This window comes from Cyprinus carpio, chromosome A20 (genome assembly GCF_018340385.1).
Source record: "Cyprinus carpio isolate SPL01 chromosome A20, ASM1834038v1, whole genome shotgun sequence".
NCBI classification, from domain to species: domain Eukaryota; kingdom Metazoa; phylum Chordata; class Actinopteri; order Cypriniformes; family Cyprinidae; genus Cyprinus; species Cyprinus carpio.
Genome location: NC_056591.1, coordinates 27123290 through 27145323, shown reverse-complemented (window position 1 = coordinate 27145323; position 22034 = coordinate 27123290). Strand labels below are relative to the sequence as shown.

The window sequence follows — 22034 nt, the reverse complement described above, 5'->3', positions numbered from 1 at the left end:
CTTGCAGAACACGCACAAAAACAGATTTTAGACGTCATAAAACGCGTTCGAAAACTGAACCTGTTCAAACGGAGATGCTTTTACGTGACGCAGCAGTAGAGCTTGAAGTCCAGCCCGGTTCCGAGTCCGCTCCCTCTCCCGGGCTCACGGAGGTGTCACGTGTGCAGCGCTGAGAACTAGCGAATGAGAAACGGAGAAAGAGAGAGAGCGAATGTGCGAGGGAGGGAAAGAGAGAGGGGATAGGAGATGTTAAAAGAGACATGAGAAAATATCCAAAAAGGAGACGCACGCCGTACCATGCGCGCTAAATTTGTGCCCGCTGGAAATCGGGATGTCGGATCGACGGTGACGCGCATCACCCCATTTCACAGAGGAAACGATTTCGCTAGAACTTTGGAACGGAGGGTCCGCGGGGAAACATGGCCGAAGGTTACGATGCTTTTTTTTTTTTTAAACATCTCTTTTCACATTCAGATGGGAACTCGTGTTGTCCGCCGTGCTTTGTTTACGTTGTCTGTACGTGTGATGAAGAGCCGTTTGAACCGGCGGTAGTGGGGGGGTGGGAGGGTAACGTGTGCACACCTGCCCCACGCCAGGCGGTTCACGTAGCCTACGGTAGGCGAGATGTAGCTTATTACGATTACAAGAAGTTACATAGTAGGCCTACCTATAGCTACTAACTAAGGCACATTGAGCAATCACAATGCACTGCGCCTTCCTATCTCTACTTTTCATTGAGTTTCTCCAGTTTTCCAGAAGGTGGGTGGTAGACAAGGATGTAAGGATATATACAAGGTTAAGGGTCCAAAATGTAAGAGTTTAAGAGTCTATCATTGAAAACCCTGTATATTAATTGATTATAAAGAGAAGGGGGCGTCTATAGTGATGGTTAAGGCCCTGGTTGTAGACACATCGTTGCATTGAACGCATGTTGTTGAGTAGTAATGGGGGATTTCCCTCAGAAACGCTGCCCACTCAGACCTACGGTCATTTGTGAACACCTAGATCAAAGTATAGGCTACATCTCATGACCGTACACAACCACGAGCACAACACATCATGGGCTTTTCTCCCTTGACCGCACAGGGCCGCGCAGAGGTGGCGGGTCCGACCCCGCCAGGACTCCGCCGCAGATTCTGGCTGGTTCGGGTTTCTGCAAGTGGTTTAATGTCCGCATGGGGTTTGGATTTATATCGATGACCAGCAGCGAGGGGAAGCCAGTGGACCCTCCACTAGACGTGTTCGTTCACCAAGTAAGTCCAACAATGCATGTGCTGGGTTTCAGCCGTTCGGCTCCTGACTCTTTTTCACGTTATCTGTCGCATCTCATTGACATCAACAGATGTGCTCGAGGAAAGCAGACGTAAACATGCGCTTGTGTTTTCACTTTAAGACCGCCAAAAACACATCTTTACTCTCCATTGATATCATCACACGAACTCCGTATTAGTAGTAAACGCGGATACAGTTCTTACAGGAACCTGAAAAGACTGCATTAGGAAGAGAAAAGCTAGAGTAGCCCATGACATTGGCTTTATTCGCCTCATGCTCACAGGAACATGTCTGATAAACCTGCCAACATGTCGGAAATTGTGTCACACAGAGCACACGATGATCAGACCGCGTTCACAACCAGACTTTTGAAGAAAGGCAAGCGATTTCAGTGTGAACTGTTGTACTGAACATCATGTGCTCTCGTGTTTACATGGGTGTAGTTCAGCCCCCCTTTCACAATATTTCGTCTTCTTCTCGTGGACATTCAGAGCTAAATCAATGCAGACACATGTACTAAACCGGAAATTATCTCCTTTCATCATTTTCCAGGCTTTCCACGGCAACTTAAAATAGCATACGCAGATTTAAAGAACAAAAGCAGAGGTTTCTTCTGAATTCTGTTAGCACTCGAGCTCACCTCACTTGTTACATTGTGTTCTTGTTATCTGTTGGTGATAATATTGTCCATCAGTGTTAATGTCTACTGCTGGATGTTAATGAGATGTTAAAATGATTCCTGGGACTTAACATTTCCATTGTTACAAAACACATCTGCATAATCATTTAATTCAATAAAAAACAGCTAGTTTGCACAGGAAACATGTGGTGATTTTTTTATCTATCTATCTATCTATCTATCTATCTATCTATCTATCTATCTATCTATCTATCTATCTATCTATTTTTAAAAGTCTTTTGAGTTATTGATCACAGTATGCATTATTTTCTTGAATTCAGCAATGCTTTAATAATCTTTTGTGTTTAACTGAATTACTATTGCTTAACAATTTCCAAGTAAAACATTTTGCTTCATGTATTCCCCTTGTGATTAATGTTTTAATGTATATATTAGACGCATTGTTTTTGTTTAAAAAATAGAATTTTGTTGCATTATAGTTTCAAATTTGTGAATTAGCACAGTTAAGGAATTTGATAAGCAAAAGAAAAAGATGCATTCTAAATGTATACAGAATTGTTTAAAATGATTTAAAACAGCCAGTTTGACATTATCTTAAAGATTTTTTTAATGTAAATTTAATTAATTTTTCATTTAAATTTCAAGCTTGTGAAGACATGTTTTGTTTGTTGTTTTTTTTTTTTGTGCATGAGCTTAAAGATGAACCTCTTGTGCTAGTAGCCCCTAAACCTGAGTGCATTCTGGGAAATGCAGTTCTCAAAAAAGACAAACAGCAGCCAGAGATACAGTCAGAATGCCACTGAGTTTAATGACCTATTTATAGCTATTGTAGTATATATAAAATAAATAAGGCAAATGGTTAGAAATGAGCAGGTTGAAATAAATGAAATCTCCACATCTGTAGTTGCAAATTCGGGTTAAACATACTGTCTTTATGTTAAACCTTGATGTGAAATCCGGTACATAGGTTAAGCATGGAACATTTCCTACCATGCATTTGAGTAGTTATTGTAAGAACGTCTTGTACTACTGATAAAACGGTTCTTCTGATAAGCATGAAGTAAACAATTGCATGCATTTGGAAAATGAAGCCTGCTTTTTCCTGATATCTCAAGCATGGGAAAGCACATTGATTAGAGTCGTGTTTGTAATCTGAAGGAGCTGTTTGGTTTATTTTTGTATGCAGTCAATCCTGTGTTTCATTTTACTGTATATGAAAATCCTGAAACCAGCAAACACACTGAGGCTCCTAACACATATATCAATATCTAGATATCATTCGAATTTGCACTAATGTCTTTTACTTGTACATTTACTTCTGTACATTATCTTTTCAGTACGGTGTTGCATGAGCAAAATATCACATTTTTACTTATCCAAGTAAGCAAATTATTAGCTGATGATCTCAAAATGCTTAAATATCGCCTGTTAAATTTGTCTATCACAAGTTAGCCGGAGTATTCACTGATTGCAGCATTAATTTGCTTAATTATTTGTATGTTTTGAACCCTGGAGCTAATTTTAGCATCATGCACACGCAGGTCATGATGTTGAGGCTGGTTTGTGTGTGTCTGTGTGTGTTAGACAGACTAATGGCACAAGCAGCTGTAATCCATAATGTCTCTGATAAAGATTTGCATTTTGTTGCTATGCCGAGGTTTATTTTGGTTCTTTGTGTCAGAATGCTGCATGTACATGTGCCTTCATACTACATTGAAAATGAAAAAGCTTTTATGCTGTGCAGGGTGTGTGTTTGTGTTGTTTAGGATGTGCAGCCGTTGTGCAGTGTGTGTGTGATAAGCAGAGTGTGTACAGCTGATTATTCCCTCAGTGTGTGTCTAAACCTGATATTATGTATAGAAACAGAATGTTTCATTTGGCAGTTGGTCAAAAAAACGCCACATTTCTTACAAACAAGAATGAACTGTGTGGTTTAGAACAATACATGTATGCATTTGTCAGATGCTTTTATCCAGATTGTTATTGTTTTTTACCAGCTCATACAACGATGGGAATTGAACCCATGACATTAGTGTAGCTAGCTATCCTTTGCTGTTTGCGTAATGTCTGCCTAAAAAAATGTATTGCTGTCTTTGAGACATTTTCAGCCAAAACTGTTGAATTGCTATGAAATAAAAATTGTATGAATGAATCAGCATTACCTATGTAATCAGCATTATTTTATTAGTATTCATTTGAAATCTCTTGTTGACTTAGCTGATTGAAATATTTTATTCAATCAGATATGTATTATTTGAAAATAATTATAACCGTTTCTATATAGAATTTAGCTTTTTCTATTCATGACAGCCAAAATAATTAGTATCATATCAAGGAAGTAATATGAATTATTTGAGATAACGTAGGTTATTATTGTTTTTCAACTGGCACCAGTTCCAACACTTTAATGTTAAATTGAATCTTTAAAATATGTTATATATTAAATTTGATGAAGCCGTCTTTCTCATTGCAAGTACATTAACTGTACTTTTACTAATGGTGTATGTGTATGTTTCTTAAACCAAAAGATACCAAAAAAGATGGTTACACTTTACTGTTAAGCACTTGTTTATAATGCATTATAAAGGTATTCATAATGTACATTATAATGCATTAGTTTTTAAAGTTAAAAGTTAAAATGCATATAATAGTTGCATATTCTTTGTTGCATCTGAAATTGGGTGTTCTAATCCATTATACTTTCTAAAGGTGTAACAATGTATTATAACTGTATACATATATAACAAAAAATACATAACAAAAAACTATACAAATAATAATTAAATCACTAAAAAACATATATATATCATTATATATAAAGGCTTTAAGTAAAGTGTCACCGTTGTTACATTAGCCTCCCTTAATACAACCAGTACATCAAAACAGTATCCTGTCGTATCAGTAGTCATTGAAACACACCAGTGTTTCTCCTACAAATCCATGAGCTTTTTGTGTCAATCCAGGACAGGAAAGTGTGTGAATAAGAAGAAAAGAGAATGCATGTGTGTGTGTTTTTGTTTGTATGTGTAAAGAGGATTTCAGTGTGTGTGTGTGTGTGTGGTGGGGGTTGGGGTCCTCTAACATTCTTTAAAAGAGGAATTTCTTTAAAGACAAAAAAGGGAAAGGAGGCGTGGCTTCAGCCGGCCCTCACACTCCGAATCAACGCACTGCGGTGTGTGTTTCATTAGGAGCTTTGTGTTTGATTTTCCCGAGTGCTACACCTCCTGCAGTGTTTGTGCGTGTGTGAGTCTTAACTGCACGAATGCATGTTGTTTATAAATGTGTCGCTGTCTCGATCATTTTTTGTGTTTATGCACTATTAAAAATGATGGTTCCATGAAGAACCTTTAACATCCATGAAACCTTTCCATTAAACAAAAAGGTTCTTTAAAATGGAAAAGGGTTTTAAAATAAATGTTAGATAAAAATGGTTATTTTAAGAACCGTTTACGGAAAGGTTCTTTGGAGTTCTTTTAAATTTGAATTAGATGTTTTTTTTTTTTTTTTTTTTTTACAGTGTTTTGGTATTGCTGCTTTTGGAACCTTTATGTTTTTATATTTTATTTTTAAGAGTGCAGTTTTTGTGCAGTGATTGTGTGTGTCGCTCGCTACACTATAGTCTGTGCACAAATCAATCTCCAGAAGCGAGCTAAATCTGATAAAGCTTCTGCTGTCATTTCCCTTAATGAGAAATGTTTAACAAAAAGTAGTTGATTAAACTGGGCTGCAATACAAGCTTGTACCATAGAACAACAATTTTGGGATAACCAATAAGTATTATAGCTCAAGAGGATGTGATTGTAAAAGTAGCAAGACTTTTAAAAGTAAAGCTTCTAATTAGGGGTTTTTACAGAAATGCCATAGAAGAACCATTTTGGGTTCCCGAAAGAACCTTTAAGTGAACAGTTCATAAATGTGAAGAACATTTAAAAATAACAAAAAAAACATTTAAAAATTAAAAAAGAACATTTATCAACTTAAAATAACCTTTGGAGCAATCAAAACCATCAGTGGAGCCATCAATGCCAGTATATAACCTTAATTTTTAAGAGTGTATGAATTAAAAATTATATGAATTAACTGACAGGTTGAAGTTCTTAAATATGTAACCAGCATTTACACTTATTGCTCACTTTGCTAGTTTGAGGGCAAACTGCTAAATATCCCTTTGAGGACAACTGAGGACATATGATTTGTGTTTTTTAATTCTAAAAATGCTGTTCTTTTAGGGATGGGTTCTGTGGTATGTCCTTATTTAGATAGCTAGTTAAACGTGTGTGTTGTGAGGTTTCTCTGGGCTCCTGAGAAACTGGACAGTTGCTGCACAGCTCTCACTCCTCCTCTAACATACATGCTCCATACATTTGTTTTTTAACTGCTGATGCCAATACTGATATCTAGAGTGTACAGTAGAATGAAATATATGATAGGAGAAGGGATGCACAATTTCTAGAATTGACTCTTATTTTACACAATAAAAAATGAAAGTGAAAAATGTTTATCAACTGTCGACAAGACTGTTGGTAAAATTTTTTAACTGATTTAAGAAGAAGCTAACAATTAAACTTGTTTAAATCAAGCAGGCTGACAAGTATCTATATACACTCTATATACACTCTTAAAAATCAAGGAACTTCAAAAGGTCCTTCAAGCGATGCCATAGAAGAACCATTTAATCTCAATTCATTAAAAAACCATCTAAATAACAATCTCTTTCTTACATTGTTTTTGTAATCTGAACAACCTTCATTCGCCACAAAGAACCTTTTGTGAAACAGAAAGGTTCTTCAGATGTTAAAGGTTCTTTATGGAACCATTTAGACAGAAAGGTTCTTTTATGGCATCGTGAAGCACCTTTATTTTTTAGAGTGTAAATTATATATCTGAGTGTAACATCTATGACATATAATTAAGGTTTACAGTCGCAGGTTTGTCAGACCTGATGGATGCATACATTTATGCTCATTCCTGTTATGCAGAACGTTTGTACAGTGTAACATTAAAAAAGTGAATATGCATGTGTTGTCATTTAAGGAAGTGTTTCTATGCTTCTTCATTTACACAATAGCAACAGTTACAGATTGTGTGCATGAGTGTGTCAGCTAAAGTTAATTTTGTATGTATTTTTTATATTCTTTTTAGTATCATACTGTAATTTCATCAGTGAAGACAAAATGTTTTAGTGTGATACAAACCAACTAGTCAAATCCCTTCTTAATACCATTTTCATCTTGATGGTAGGGATTTTTAAAAAGGCTAACAGGATAGAAAGTGACATCAAGAACTCAAGAAAAAACTGAATTAATTACTAATTAAAACAATATTCTTAAGTAAACATGACATTTTGTTTAAACAATTTTGATTAGAGAAAAAAATGTAGGAACACTTGGTAATGTATATTTTTTTGTTTCAATGTTTTTAATTATTATTATTTTAGAAGTGTATAATGCACTACAAAAATAATATCTGCTTAAACTAAGGTTTATTTAAAAATCAGTGTACTCCCAATTTAATATAATAATATTGCATTTGTACATATTTGTTTTTATTTTCTATTCCCTGTTGTGATAGTAGTTGTGACAAAACAGAAACATGATTTTAGCTTTAAAATTAGGTTTATACTGAGTTTAATATATTATTTAGTATGCTAAGACACATAATGCACACAATCTGTAACTGTATAACAGGAATGACCTATAGAACGTGTTATGAATATAGTTCAATATCTGCCTGAAATTCTTTCTCATTACCTGCTGATGTCATTTCATCCTCTGCTGTAATTTCTAACATCTTACTTTTATAGATTCTCGGTTTTCATCTAAACGTTTCCAGAGAGTTCTGCTTAGCTTAAGCATTCCTTTTCTCTGTTTTCTCCATTATTGTCTTTAATATTCTTTCTCGCTCTCTCTTTACCTTGTTTTGTTCACTTTCATTGTTCAGTTCTTCATTTCTCCATCTCAACGCAAGCTGGAGGTCACATGACTTCCTCCTTCAGCTCTGCCCATATTTGGAGTGAGTGTGTGGGTGGAGCCAGCTGCTGATCTGACACAAACAAATGCTCACTTTCCAAGAGTTCACTCATAGCTTTTTGTAGTACTGAAATCTGTAGAAGACAGATTGTAATAATTGTTTTGTTTAAGATTTATATTGAATTTCTTTTCTTATTGGTAACACTTTAGAATAGGGAACACATATAAGAGTTTTCCTATAATAAACTCCTAATTTGCTGCTTATTGATAGTAAGGTGTTAAGTTTAGGATAATGGATCTAGAACATGGTCATACAAAAAAAGGGATTAATATGTACCTGTAAGTACTAATAAACAGCCAATATGCTAGTAATATGGATGCTACTAAGTTACTAGTTAATAGTGAGAATTTGACCTTAAAATAAAGTGTTACCTTTTTATATTTTATTTAATACAATTTTTAATCATCTGATTTAATTCTTTTATTAATGGTTCTTGAATGAAATTTAAAAAAAAAAGTTTAATTTTAGAACTTGATTTGTGATCTCGTAAACTCATTAAATGAAGTGTCTTTTATAAGAAAACATCTGCCAAAAGTACAAGTGTTAAATATAAAATGTTTTGTGTTTAGAATTGTTTAAAATCTTGAGTCAAATGGTTTGGACCGATAAAAAAGGCAACATAAACCAGATACCAAAATCTATGACTGAGCTGTTCATGTTTGCTTTTTTTTTTTATTTTAAATAAGCAAACTTTCTTCGAAAGACAGCTACATTAGTGTGTTTTATTATAATGAATAAACACACAAAAAGTAACAAAACTAATCCTGACAAACAAACAAACAAAAAACAAACAAACGTTAACTGTAATTTTGATTCTGTTTTTATTTATTTCCTGTGCATGTGTTTTATTTTTAAGCTTCATCATAATTCAAACAGACACAAACATAAAATCAATGTGAATATCTAAATTGTCTTTTTGAAATTGAATTGTTTCTGTTCTCGTCAAATGTATTTTCATTCTGTACGTTCACACACATTTTTTAACAATGTAATCATCCTCGAAGGCATTTTTAAAATGTAAAAATAAGTGTAGTTCTATCACACGTAACTCGACCATGTGCACTTTACACACACAACCACACACACACACACACACACACACACACACACACACACACACACAGAGCTCATATCCGGCTGCTATCAGGAGTGTGTGTGGAGTGATGTAGTGTGTGTCAGCAGATCAAATACTGCGTGTCCGTCTTGTAGTCAGTGCAGAAGTGTGTTGTTAATTTAACGCAGGGAAACGGGATGCCTGTGTGTGTGTTTGAAGGGGGTTGGGCAGAGGTCAGAGGTCACAGTGATGGATGAAAACATGTGGAGGAGGGGTGATGTGCGATACGTCCGGCCCTTTGGTGGCGCTCTCCGTATTTCTCACTCCTGCTTTCTGTCTTCCGTCTCTTGTGTTTCTGCTTTTTTTCTGCACTGAGCAGAACAATGTGACACGCATCTTCTCCTGTGCTCATGGATTAGATTTCTTAATTGTGCTTTATTAGATGAATTCAGACATCAGAAACGTGCTGCTGTGCTGCTGCCTGATCTTCCTGTTTGCAGTGCTTCTCTCTGAACTTTGACCTGGAAATATAAGCACACACTTAGTTTAGAAATCAAAAAGAAATTTTTACTCAGAAATTGCTAGTAAATCTCACAATTAATTACAAACAACGAAGTAACACATTGAATTACACGTGCAGTTTTAAAGTAGAAAGACTAAAGACTGTTTTCTTGCAAAACTGTGTTTTTACAACTTTTAATCAATTCATCAATAATTATACATTTTATGTGGTATTCATAACTTTGAAAGTCATAAAAGATTGAATATCCTAAAATCTTTACTTATCAATTTCAGTTTAATCACATTTCAGAACAGAGCACTGGTTAGCCTATATTATAGAATAATTTTAATAAAACATTTATTTACAATATTTATTCAAATATTTATAAATGGAAAGTGTTTACAGTTTTTTTCACGCTACATATCCAGATAGATAGAAAGAAATAAAAATAAAAATGATAGATAGAAAGACTGAATGAAAGAAAGAAAAAAGATAGCTAGATGAACAATCAGTAACACTGGATTAAAACCTGACAAAATTTTATTCTATGATTTGATAATGTTAATATATTAATATTTAATTGCATTAATAGGCTAAATTAATATATAACTATATTAATAGGTAATTAATACAAAACAAAATATTATAGGTAATGTATAATAATATTAATGACTGATGCACAGATTTTTGCTTCATTATTACTAACCGATAGAAATATTTGTTTATTTAAATTATATTTATTTCTTTAATGTATTTGTGCGTGTGTGTGTGTGTGTGTGTGTGTGTGTGTGTGTGTGTGTGTCTTTTCACCAAGATCTAATCTTGTTAACTGAAGTGTTTTTTGCTGTTTAGATTGATATTTCAATATAAAATATCTAATATATGTGCGTGGGAAGGGTTTTGCTCCTGGCTTTTTGCATAAATGCACTTCTCTCTTATGGATTTCTAATTTCTCTCCGACGTAAGTGTTAAATCAGAATGCTTTTGTGCCTATTATGTCAATTAAGAGAGATTAAAAATGCATTAATTTGCCACACGGCTGAATTAAACATGACAAAAACGAATCAGTGAGAGCTGATGTACAGAAACAAATGTTGAGCTGAAGACTCTGTGTGTTTACTGGAATGTCATTCATCAGTCCAGATGTGAATTCAGTGCTAAAATTTAGACATTCATCTTTCCAAAAAGTCAAATTAAACAGAGATGTGAACTTGAGTGTGTCAGTTTTCTTTCTGATGTGGCGGTGCTGATGTATTGACTTTATCCCTGAACGTGATGTTTCTAGAGGAACGTAAATGATGAGAATACATGTCAGCTGTGGTTTGCCTCTTGCATTTGATTCATGCATTACGTTGCTGCTGTTTTAATTACATGAATAATTGAAATGTAAATCATATGATCATGTAGCACTGCCTGAGTGCTGATACCATAGAGAGAGTTTTCTGTAGCTGCGAGAATAAGCAGCTGTTTTTATTAGTATTCATTGGAAAGCTCACAATGTATGTGTGAGAAATTGATTATTTATTAAATCACAAGCAAATATAACAGATACATTTTCAGTATTTGTTGTGTTTTTTGGCGTAATCATAAACTAGATTACTAGATTACTTATCTGTGTTTTGTTGTAGTATATTTGAACAATAAATTCATCACAGTAAATCAGCTCTAATGTGTGATGAAACAATTCGATAAAATGTGATAAAACGGCTAAATTGTTCAAATCAATGCTAAATTGCAAATGTACAGATTTTGCGGTGATTTAATTCAATTTCACTGAAATCAACAGACTTTTATTGCTTTTGTAATTTCTGATCTTTTCTCAGGGCCAGTGCTTTGTATTTATAATGCCAGAAAATCTTATTAATTGAAGGATGGATTTAAATAAACGAATAAACACACTGGTAACATTGTGTTGATTGTTAATAATAAATTGGATGAATTGCTTTTGATGGTTCTTATTTTGCAGAATGATTAAAAGTAAATGTACATTGGTGGATTCTTCTTAATTTTCTGGCATTGTGCTTTTTTTGTAGAGGATTTTTGAAATCATTTTCACAGGTTAAAAACTATGATTCACTTGTGTAAAAATAGTATTTTACTGTAAAGGCTATTTAAGTCATTATTTTTATGATACAAGTATTTGCAACCATATTTGCTACAGAACATCTTTGTATGACAGAAGATGCAGTTCTCCTGAATTATGATATTAACTATTAGAAGCTGTAAAACAAATCACAGTTATCATGTGCTTCTTATTTAGATTTTGTTGAATTGTCTTTTATTAAAGTATCTACTTTTTCAGTATTAACTTTTACATGTAATAAAATCGAATTAAATGTTAAACTAGGTGATGAATTAGATTCTGTCATGTGGCAGTTATTGTATGGAGTAATTTAATTGTTCTTTGCTATTTTTTATATTCTGGCAAGTGGTGTAGTCACTACAAATATTTAAATAGGAAAAAATAGTTTTCAAAATTGGTAACATGATCAAATGTGTTTTTATAGATTGCTTTATTAATGCAGGTGTATATTGAGAGATCAGTAGTTCTGATTGATATTGACATTGATATTGATCAGTGATACTGACAGATCGGTTGATCTTTTTTTTTTTTAACAGTACTTAGAAAATCTTTTTCTTGAACCATTTAAATATCTTTCTCTCCCTTATAGATTATTATATGACATGAAATTAAAATTTATGGATCTTTCTGTAGATATGACTGACGTGTTTGATGTCTATAAATATTTAGGCTATTTGTGTTTTTTTTTGTATATTAAAATTTTTGGTTCCTAGTTAAAAAAGTTTAACTAGGAATCAAATGTGTTGGATTCTGTCAGGTGGCAGTTTTACTTCAAATATTTAAATAAGTAAAAAATCTGATTTTCAAAATGAGTTTTTGATTTCATTGAGGTAAAATTGTACATTTTATGCAAGTCCAAATGTGTTTTTTAACATTGCTTTTGTAATGCAGGTTAATGTGTCAAGATTTGATGGATCTTTCTGTAGATATGATCAATCTGTTGATAGACATGAAATTTTCACGATTTGATGGATCTTTCTGTAGATATGATCAATCTGTTTGATATATATAAATATTTTAGAATGATTTTTTTTTTTACATTTTTTTTTTTCATTTGACTCCTAGAAGTTAAAATAGGAGCCAAATGTATTAGATTCTGTCAAGCAGCAGTTATAAAAACAGTTAAACTAATATTTGGTGTGATTAAACAAAATAAATGTACTTGTTTTGTAGTTGCTTTTTGCTTATTCTTTAATATTCTGACATTTGCAAATTGTTGTGCTTCAATCACTCGCTTTACTTCAAATATTTAAATAAGCAAAATCAGTAATTCATTTCAGTAATGAGGTTCATAAAATTGTGCATTTAATGCAATAAAAGTGATTGAATGTGTTTTTAAACATTGCTCTTGTAATGCACATTAAGGTGATTTTGACAGATTGGTAGCTCTTGTTTTTCCAGTACTTAGAAAATCTCTCTTTTTAACATCTATATTCTCTCCCTGATTTTATTACATGCCATGAAATGTTCAATAATCTGTGCTGATATGACTGGTCTATTTGATATTTATAAATATTTTGATATTTATAGATGATATAAGTGCATGTGTATCTGTATTAAATAATGTGTGTGTGTGTGTGTGTGTGTTCAGAGTAAGCTGGTGATGGAGGGCTTCAGGAGCTTACGGGAGGGCGAGCAGGTTGAATTCACCTTCAAGAGGTCGAGTAAAGGTCTGGAGTCGCTCAGGGTCACGGGGCCCGGCGGGGGCCCATGTTCGGGCAGTGACCGACGCCCCAAAGGGAAGGCCCTGCCCCTCAAACGCAAACCAAAGGGAGACCGGTGAGTGTGCTGAGCATGATGGGATATGTAGTTTAATATGTTTCGTTGCCATTTCTGTCATGAAACTAAGCTGGACTAAACTGGGTTATTTTCAGTTGTTTATTCTGCATAAATGTAATAATAATAGTTCCTTGGGCACTAAACTGTAGATCAACTATAAATGGTATCTTGCTGGACGAATGTTTTTTAGGTTTTATTCTTTGTTATTCATAGCTTGTCTTTAGCAGCTGCTGCTGTTTTTTTTTTTAATCTTTAGTTGGTTGAAAATACTTTCAGAAGTCAGAACAAAAGTCTGCTTTTATTATTTATAATAATATCTGTATTGCTAAGCTACTAGTGTTGTTTAGTAGCAGTGATTAATAATTCAAATAATTGGAAATATTGGAAATTATTAATTAGTAAAAGCTGATTTAAAATCTTGGTTACCGTAATCAAAACCTAAACTTTTTTTTGTTTTCGATCTGTACATTTATAAACATTTCAAGAGAAGAGATCTATAATCTAGAAAAGACTTAAACGAATTACTTTCTATTAAGGTTTTATTTCTTAACATTAGTTAACCACATTACTTTTACAATTAACAATACTTCTACAGCATTTATTCATCTTTAATAATGTTAACAATTTTTAGGATCAAACGTTTCGTCTTTTAAACTTGCACTGTGAACTAACATGAACATTTTTATTAGCTAAAATTAACTAAGGTTAATAAAAGCTGTAAAATATATTTCTAATTATTAATTGATGTCAGAGAATGTATTATTAATAATAATAATAATGTTAACAAGTGAGACCTTATTGTGAAGTGTTAACCAAATTAACTGATGCTTTATTTTAAATGTTTTCTAATTCAAAATATACCTAAATTGTATAATAAAAATAATAATAAATTGATATATACAATAGAGCAAGGGAATTATATAATTACATACTGCATTTACTTTAAAATATTCCTTTAATCGATTTTTTTATGATTCATTTGATAGTGTAGAATTTTTATGCAGACAGGATTATTTATCTAAAGTCTTGTATTTCTGTCTTGCACAAGCATTTTCTTTCAGACTCGCTGCTTTTGATTTGATGTAGACGTGTTTCAGGGTTAAAATTCTCAGTGTTCACTTATCAGTTAAAAAGGCTCTTGTTTTCTCTGTATAACAGAATCAGTTCCAGTATTGATAATGGTCTGTGAAGCCTCACATCTTGTACTTTTCAGTGTAGATGGCTCATAGTTTGGTTTCGCCAAATGTTTTCTGTTCAAGACTCGCATTGATTGTGAGTCTGTCTTCTTCTTCCTGTTGCCATGGTGATCAGAGCAAAAAAAATAAAAAATCCAAACTGAATAAGTCTTTTCAGTCTTGTTGTGTTATAGCTATTTTTAAGTATGTATATGTACGTGGGAGAGCCGTTTATCATATAGTCCGTCACTACTAGACATGAGATGATGGAAGTTTTATTAAAGACGAGTGTCAAAAAACTTAAAAATGTATTTATGAAGAATTCTTTAAAGTAATTAATCTGGTTGAAACACAACAGGTGCATTAAGACACAGCTCATGAAATTGGCTCATAACGGGATATAATTGAATTAAACATGATAATGAATCAATGACAGTGTAAACTGAACTGAAAAACAACTGATTTTACGTCAGTTTATCAGTTATTATTACCTGTATTTTAAGTAAATACTGATGATATGTAGCTAAAAATTAAAAAATAGTTCATTATATCGAATAACTTAGTTAAAACGTTCTTTCTTTGTATCTAGAATCTGGATGTCATAAGTTGAAGTACATCTTGCCTGTTATTCAGTAAAACCTGATTTGAAGTTGAAAACTCTAGATCATGTAATAATCATCTTAAATATCATTACTTTAATCTCTAGATTAATAATTCTTTATATCAACTAATTGTTTTGTTTAACAGTTATTTCTTTGTATCTAGTCTGGATGTCAGAAGGAAAATTATGCTGTCAAGCTTTAGAGTGTAAATTTAACTAAAAAGTCTTTAAACAACTGATTTTATGTCAGTTTATCAGTTGAAGTACAGAAATATTGACTCTATTTTCAGGAAATATTGAGATGATGTGCAGCTGAAAGTTCAAAATCATGTAATAATCATTTTATGAGGTTAATAGAAATCTTTAGTTTAAATTGTTATTATTTTTATATATCAACTGATAGTTTAGTTTAATGGTTCTTTCTTTGGATCTAGTCTGGATGTCAGAAGAAAAATGATGCTGTCGAGTTTCACAGATTTTTGTGTTGCTTTTAATGTTGTAATATTCAAAGCAAAAATGCAAATTGTCCTTTAAGATCGCATCATTACATTTTCCTTGAATATAGGCTGTTTATGTTTTAGATGTGAATGTGTGAGGAGATGAAATGGTGAAATCAAAATAATGATAAAACAAACGGTCGGGTTTTATGAAAATATTTATTTGTGTATTTATTTGTGCAGTTCAGCGCTGATGTCAGCTCAGTTTTGTGAAATTTGTCAGTTTAATATCCAGCACATGCAGTACAGCTGTGATGCTGTAGTTGATCCACCCCGCCACCTACAGGCTAAAATGTCACAATTCAAATTTAAGAAGTCAAATATAAACACCAATACTTGTTTTTTTAATTCAAGCAGTGGTTATTGTATGGTTATTGCACCTGTTTGAAACCCTATTAAATTAGAAGCTAAGACTTTATTTTAAGAGGACGTAGTTTCACGTTACATGTAGGCCTACTTACTCTGGTAATAACAGTGGAACCCTTATAAATGCAGTTTTGTCCCATGTTTTTATTATTTTTTTATTTTATTTTACAAAAATAAATTTGATTAAATATGATTTATTTTGGCCAAAACATTCAGTTTCCATTTCCATTAATATTATGATTTTTTTTCCTTACCTGTAATAGATATTTAAACACATATATTTTAATGCAGATATGTTGTGATGATTTACTGAAGATAATCCTCCCAGTAACTGTTTATTTCCAAAATTAATATTCAGTGAAGTAAATCATCACAATATATATGCATTAAAATACACTCATATGAGAGACATCTAACAGCTTTGTAAGAAATAATTTGCCTGTCGGCAGTCAGATGTAATTTGCCATTTATTATACAAAAATACTGTAAATGACTGCAGAATGCTTCAATCCACTATTCAGAATCACGTATTCCAGAGAACAGTGTAATAATATATCCCTCCCTCCCTCTCTCTCTCTCTCTCTCTCTCTCTCTCACACACACACACACACACACACACACACACACACACACACACACACACACACACACACACATAAGTGGCTCTGAGAGATCTGATTCTCTATATTTAGAGATGTAATGTTATTTCCTACTCTCTCGTTTCCATGCACCGGAATTTCCTTGGCAACCGAAGGCTCCATGGTAACATACATGGTTCCTGATAACAGCTAGACAATTCCACATGATAACAGTGACTCAGTTTCCTCATATCTAACAGAAGAGCTGGAAACCATATTCTTGCATCTCATTTGTTTTGGTTGTGGCTATGAATGTGTTTTTCGTTACATTTTAATGTAGGAATTACTGGGCTAGGTCTATTTATGACTCCAATATGATTAAAACTATGCTTATTAAATATTGTAGCGACTATTTTCTATGACAACAGATAAACTGGCCATTTTTGAATATCTCTATGAGGGATGTTTGTTATTGGAGTAAGTCTTGTCCTGTACTGCCCTCTAGTGAACGACTCTGGGGTTGAGACTCAGAGAAACACTTCCAGATCACATTTCATCAAAAAATTTAAGAGAGAGAGTGAGAGAGAGAGAAAAAATTAAATAATAATACTAATAATACAAAATTAAAAAAATAAATTCCATTAAATCTATGGGGTATTGTGAAGAGGAAGATAAGTAACATCTGAAAAAAACAATACAGAGGAGCTGAAGGCCTCTATCAATGCAACCTGAGCTTCAGTAACACCTCAGCAGAGCCACAGGCTGAGCGCCTTCATGCCACGCCGCATTAAAGCAGTAATTTGTGCAAAAGGAGCCCCAACCAAGTACTGAGTGCATAATTAAACCTACTTTGGAGATCTTGAACATTTCTGTTTTGTAAACCTTTTTTTTTTTTTTAGAAAATATTCTATTTTTTTGAGAAACTTAAATTTTAATAATCCTAAAACTATAACCAACATAAAAAAAACAAAAACTCTTGAAATAACAAAAACTCTTGAAATATTTCAGTTTGTGTGCAATGAATCTAGAATATAAGAAAGTTTGCTTGAATTAAATAATAATAAAAAATAACTTTTCCATGATTTTCAAATTAATTTATTTGCATTCTGAATCTGGTAAATTGTGTTATCTTAATGCTCTTAAAAATAGGTTCCATTTTCTTCGTTCAAAATGTAATTTCTGGTCTTAACCACCAATAACATCAAACTCAGTCCATGGTTATGTAAAAAATAAAAAATTTACTTTAGTTGAAAGTTGGGAATTGTATTTATTTTTATTTATTTTTTTGAAGAAGAATTAACTTTGGTTGAAAGTTGTGAATAAATAAGGTATTTTAAATGTTTTTGAAAGTAGTCTCTTATGCTCATTAAATTGAAAAGCATTTTTAATAATGTTACAAAAGATTTATATTTCAGATTAATGCTTTTCTTTAAAATAAATGGTATTTGTCAAGAATCCTAAAAAAAAAGTATCATGGTTTCCACAAAAATATCAAACAGCCCAACTGTTTTCAGCACTGACAATAATAATAAATGTTTCTTGAGCATCAAATCAGCATATTAGAATGATTTCTGAAGGATCATGTGACACTGAAGACTGGAGTAATGATGCCGAAAATCCAGCGTTGCATCACAGAAATAAATTACACTTTAAAATATATTCACATAGAAAACAGCTATTTCAAATATTACAGCTATTTTTTAAGTAACAATATTTCATTTTTTCAGTTTTTTACTGTATTTTTGATCAAATAAATGCAGTCTTGTGAGCAGAAGAGACTTCTTTTAATATGTAAAAAATTCTTAATTATTAAAGTGCTAAAGGGCAACACCCTCTCTCTGACCCTTTGAATTATACAAACTGATCAGCTGCACCTATAGACAAGCAAGATAAGTCCTGTTCCCCAGTACATCTCCTATTTGATTTGTACAGTTTAGGAGTATCATTTCTATAATGCTTTAATAAAACCAAGCATTTTTCATCCTTCTGCAGGTGTTATAACTGTGGAGGTCTGGACCACCACGCTAAAGAATGTGGCCTCCCACCCCAGCCAAAGAAGTGTCACTACTGTCAGAGTGTCACACACATGGTGGCCCAGTGTCCCCACAAGGGGGCGCTGTCCCCCTCCACGTCTCAGGAGCCCCAACGCCCCTCCACCTCTGCTCAGTCCCAGGAAGAGGGAAGCCGGTCGGGCTCGTCGTCCTCTCCGGAGGAAGCATCTCAACGGGGAAGTCACTCCCAGCGCTGGAGGAAAAGCCGGGACTGAAATCCATCATCCAGACGAAGCTCGGACCCGAAATCATCTACCTCACAGAGGAGACCCTCCCTCCCTTCCTGTGCAGCTATGGTATCAGCCGATGGGGGTCATGCGTGTACATGCGTGTTCTCACTCAATCACAACAAACTCTGCGACTGGCGTGTGTGTGTGTGTGTGTGTGCATAAATGAGCAAGTGTGTTTGAAGTACTAAAATCACAACGCAAAATAGATTACATTTAGAAGAAAAACACAAAACAGTGTTTTAAAAACTCAAGCATGAAGTTGCAGTTTGCAAGCCATTTTACCTCCATAATAGTGAAATGGACTATTACTTGAGTAAAAATGTTTGCCGTGTGCTGCATAAGTGACGCCAGTGAACTCGCTTCGGAGGAAAAGCAAGTTATCATGTTAACTTTGTGATGAGGAATAATTCACCCAAAAATGAAACCTTGCTGATTTACTCCCCCTCAGGCCACACCAAGATTTAGATGAGTTTGTTCCTTCATGGGAACAGATTTGGAAAAATGTAGCATTACATCAGTTGCTCAGCAATGGATGCTCTGCAGTGAATTGGTGCCGTCAGAATGAGAGTCCAAACAGCTGATAAAAACGTCACAATAATCCACACCAGTACATTTCTCCGAATCTGTTCAGATGAAGAACCAAACTCTTGGATAGCCTGTGGGTGAGTAAAATTTAAGCTTTTTTTGGGGGGGGGTGAACTATTACTTTAAGATCAGGAACATGCATTAGGAAGTAAATATGATCAATTTTGATTTCGTGTTGACTTTAAACCAGATTCAGACATAATGACAAAGAAAATTGCTCGCAATCAAGGCCCACAGGGCATGGAACAGATTTATGATGGCTGAGGGTGCTTATAGTCACGCTCACTACATCCTATCAATAACGTTATTATGGGATACAGAGGACATTTGAATCAGTTTTTGTGCGTGTGTGGGTGTTTTTATGATCCGGTGCTGTTAGCCAGAGTTTGAGATTAGACTGTAACAATTGAATACTAAGAGGTACATTAACTTCAGCCAGTGAGGACTAACTGATTTAAATGTATTGCCATTGTTTAGATACATTGTAAAGCTGTTTTTGCTTTATCACAGACTGTTCCACAGCTCACAGTGATAATTTAAGGCATTAAGATATGGTGAAATATTATAAATGTTAGTGTAATTTATATAGAGCACATAGGTAGATGAAGTTGATTCTGTTTTGATTTGATCACTCTCCTCGCTCTTGCATCTCATCCAGCTTCATTGAAAGCGATCAGCTTGTGGAGGACATGGTGCTGCATTCAACGCTGTCAGAATTACCGTAATGATAAAGCTTGTTTTCACTACAGAATAAAAAAGGTAATTGCGACTTTTGATCTCATCAATTCTGGCTTTTTTTTCTCAGAAATGAGGAAAAAGTCAGAATTGTGAGAGAAACAGCTGCATATACTTCCATTTTGTTATTCCGTGGCAGAAATGAGCTTTCATAATGATGAGATTCTGTCTACAGAAAAGTTGTTCAAGTGTATCATACTCTGAATTACAAATAGGAAACTTTAAGGTTCATAAGAGCCTTATTTTCTCTTACTTCCCCTTGTGACGTCATGTAATAAGACCAAAAATGACAGTGGCCTTAAAGGGATACTCCGCCCCAAAATGAAAATTTTGTCATTAATCACTTACCCCCATGTCGTTCCAAACCCATAAAAGTTTTTATTCGTCTTCGGAACACAATTTAAGATATTTTGGATGAAAACCGGGAGGCTTGTGACTGTTCCATAGACTGGCAAGTAAAATACACTGTCAAGGTCCAGCAAAGTATGAAAAGCATCGTCAGAATAGTACCTCTTCCATCAATGGTTCAACCGCAACGTTATGAAGCGACGAGAACACTTTTTGTACACAAAGAAAACAAAAATAATGACTTTATTCAACAATTCCTCTCCTTTGTGTCTCCCCACATCACCATAGCGCCATTTTGGAGAATATCCACTGAACTGCGTAAGCTATTCTGTGTCAGCCATGCCACAAGGATAAGATTTTTTTTTTTTTTTTTTTTTTTAAACGTGTATTTACACTTTGATTTGAACGAAAATAGCGCATGCAGAGCGGCTGACACAGAAGAGCATACGCTGCTTGCGTTCAGTGGATGTTTCCAAAACGCCGATACGGTGATGCGGGTACAGTAAGTTTAAAGACATTTTTGAGTACAAAGACTTTTGCTCTTTATTGTGCATTTATTGACCAGTAGGATCTCCCTCTTGTAACTTTGGCATTACTGTAATTCCGATATAATGGCAAAATTCAGCCATTGATTGATAGGAAGATTTGATCGAAAAACTGTTGATCATTTGGACTGTTTTCAGTGATTAATATTCTGTTTGTCGATGACGGTTGTTGGGCGTTGTAGAATATTTACTAAAATGGTTTAGCCTATCCTTGCCTTTCTGAAGCTGACCATTTAAAACTTCTACAAAAACCCCATCAGTATCCTCTTTAACTACTAAACTAGGTGTTGCACCCTTATGCAGTGCACGTTCTATACTAAATTTTTGTGTCACCGGGTCCAGTAAAAAATCACATTGCTTGTTTTTTTTTTTCATTCAGCTAATGAATGTAGATGAACTGAAGCCTTAGATAGATCTAATCATTTAAAGCTGCTGGCGGAGATCTGCTACAATCATCCATTGAACAGTGGAAAACTGAACAAAAGTGCACTTGAACAAAGTAAGCAGTGTTTACCCAGAATGCCATGCTGTGGAGGTTTGCTGTTTAATGTCTCAGTGCCGTTGAAAGCTCCAGCGAAGTGACTGCCAGCAATAATTTCAGACCCTTTTCATTCTGTCGACCTTAAGTTCTGATGAGCTTTAGAAATCCAAGAAAAGATTTTCAATAACACAGAAGGGTTTATAGAGCGTACGGCAGCATTTCATCTCGTTGATGTCTCTCATTTTGTCCTGATCTGGAGGGAATGGGAGGGTGAATCTCATGAAACATGCCAGAGTCATATTTTACCTCAAAAGAAAGAAATTATGAATTGATAATTATTTTTTTATCCTATCCTATTTTTATCATTTTAAGACATTATTTTCTTTGTAATTAAGCACTTCCCCTCACTTTAATGTAAAAAAAATCATTCTCATTACTGTAATATACCAAAAAAGTAAATTTTAAATAATATTAAATAATAA

The 22034-nt window shown here is 33.8% G+C and overlaps 1 protein-coding gene across 1 annotated transcript; it reads left to right on the top strand.

Moving 5' to 3' along the window:
• Positions 1 to 105: 105 nt before the first annotated feature.
• Positions 106 to 20855, top strand: LOC109056030 (lin-28 homolog B (C. elegans)). The gene is made up of 4 exons (XM_019073214.2): positions 106 to 429; positions 1087 to 1253; positions 13173 to 13360; positions 18570 to 20855. The coding sequence occupies exons 1-4, from the start codon at positions 420 to 422 to the stop codon at positions 18841 to 18843; spliced, it is 639 nt and encodes a 212-aa protein (XP_018928759.1). The 5' UTR covers positions 106 to 419; the 3' UTR covers positions 18844 to 20855.
• Positions 20856 to 22034: the final 1179 nt, after the last annotated feature.

Excerpts from the sequence above, each read along its gene's own strand:
- LOC109056030 (XM_019073214.2), top strand. Across the intron at positions 1,254-13,172 it reads TAGACGTGTTCGTTCACCAA|AGTAAGCTGGTGATGGAGGG; the intron begins GTAAGTCCAACA and ends GTGTGTGTTCAG. Across the intron at positions 13,361-18,569 it reads CGCAAACCAAAGGGAGACCG|GTGTTATAACTGTGGAGGTC; the intron begins GTGAGTGTGCTG and ends ATCCTTCTGCAG.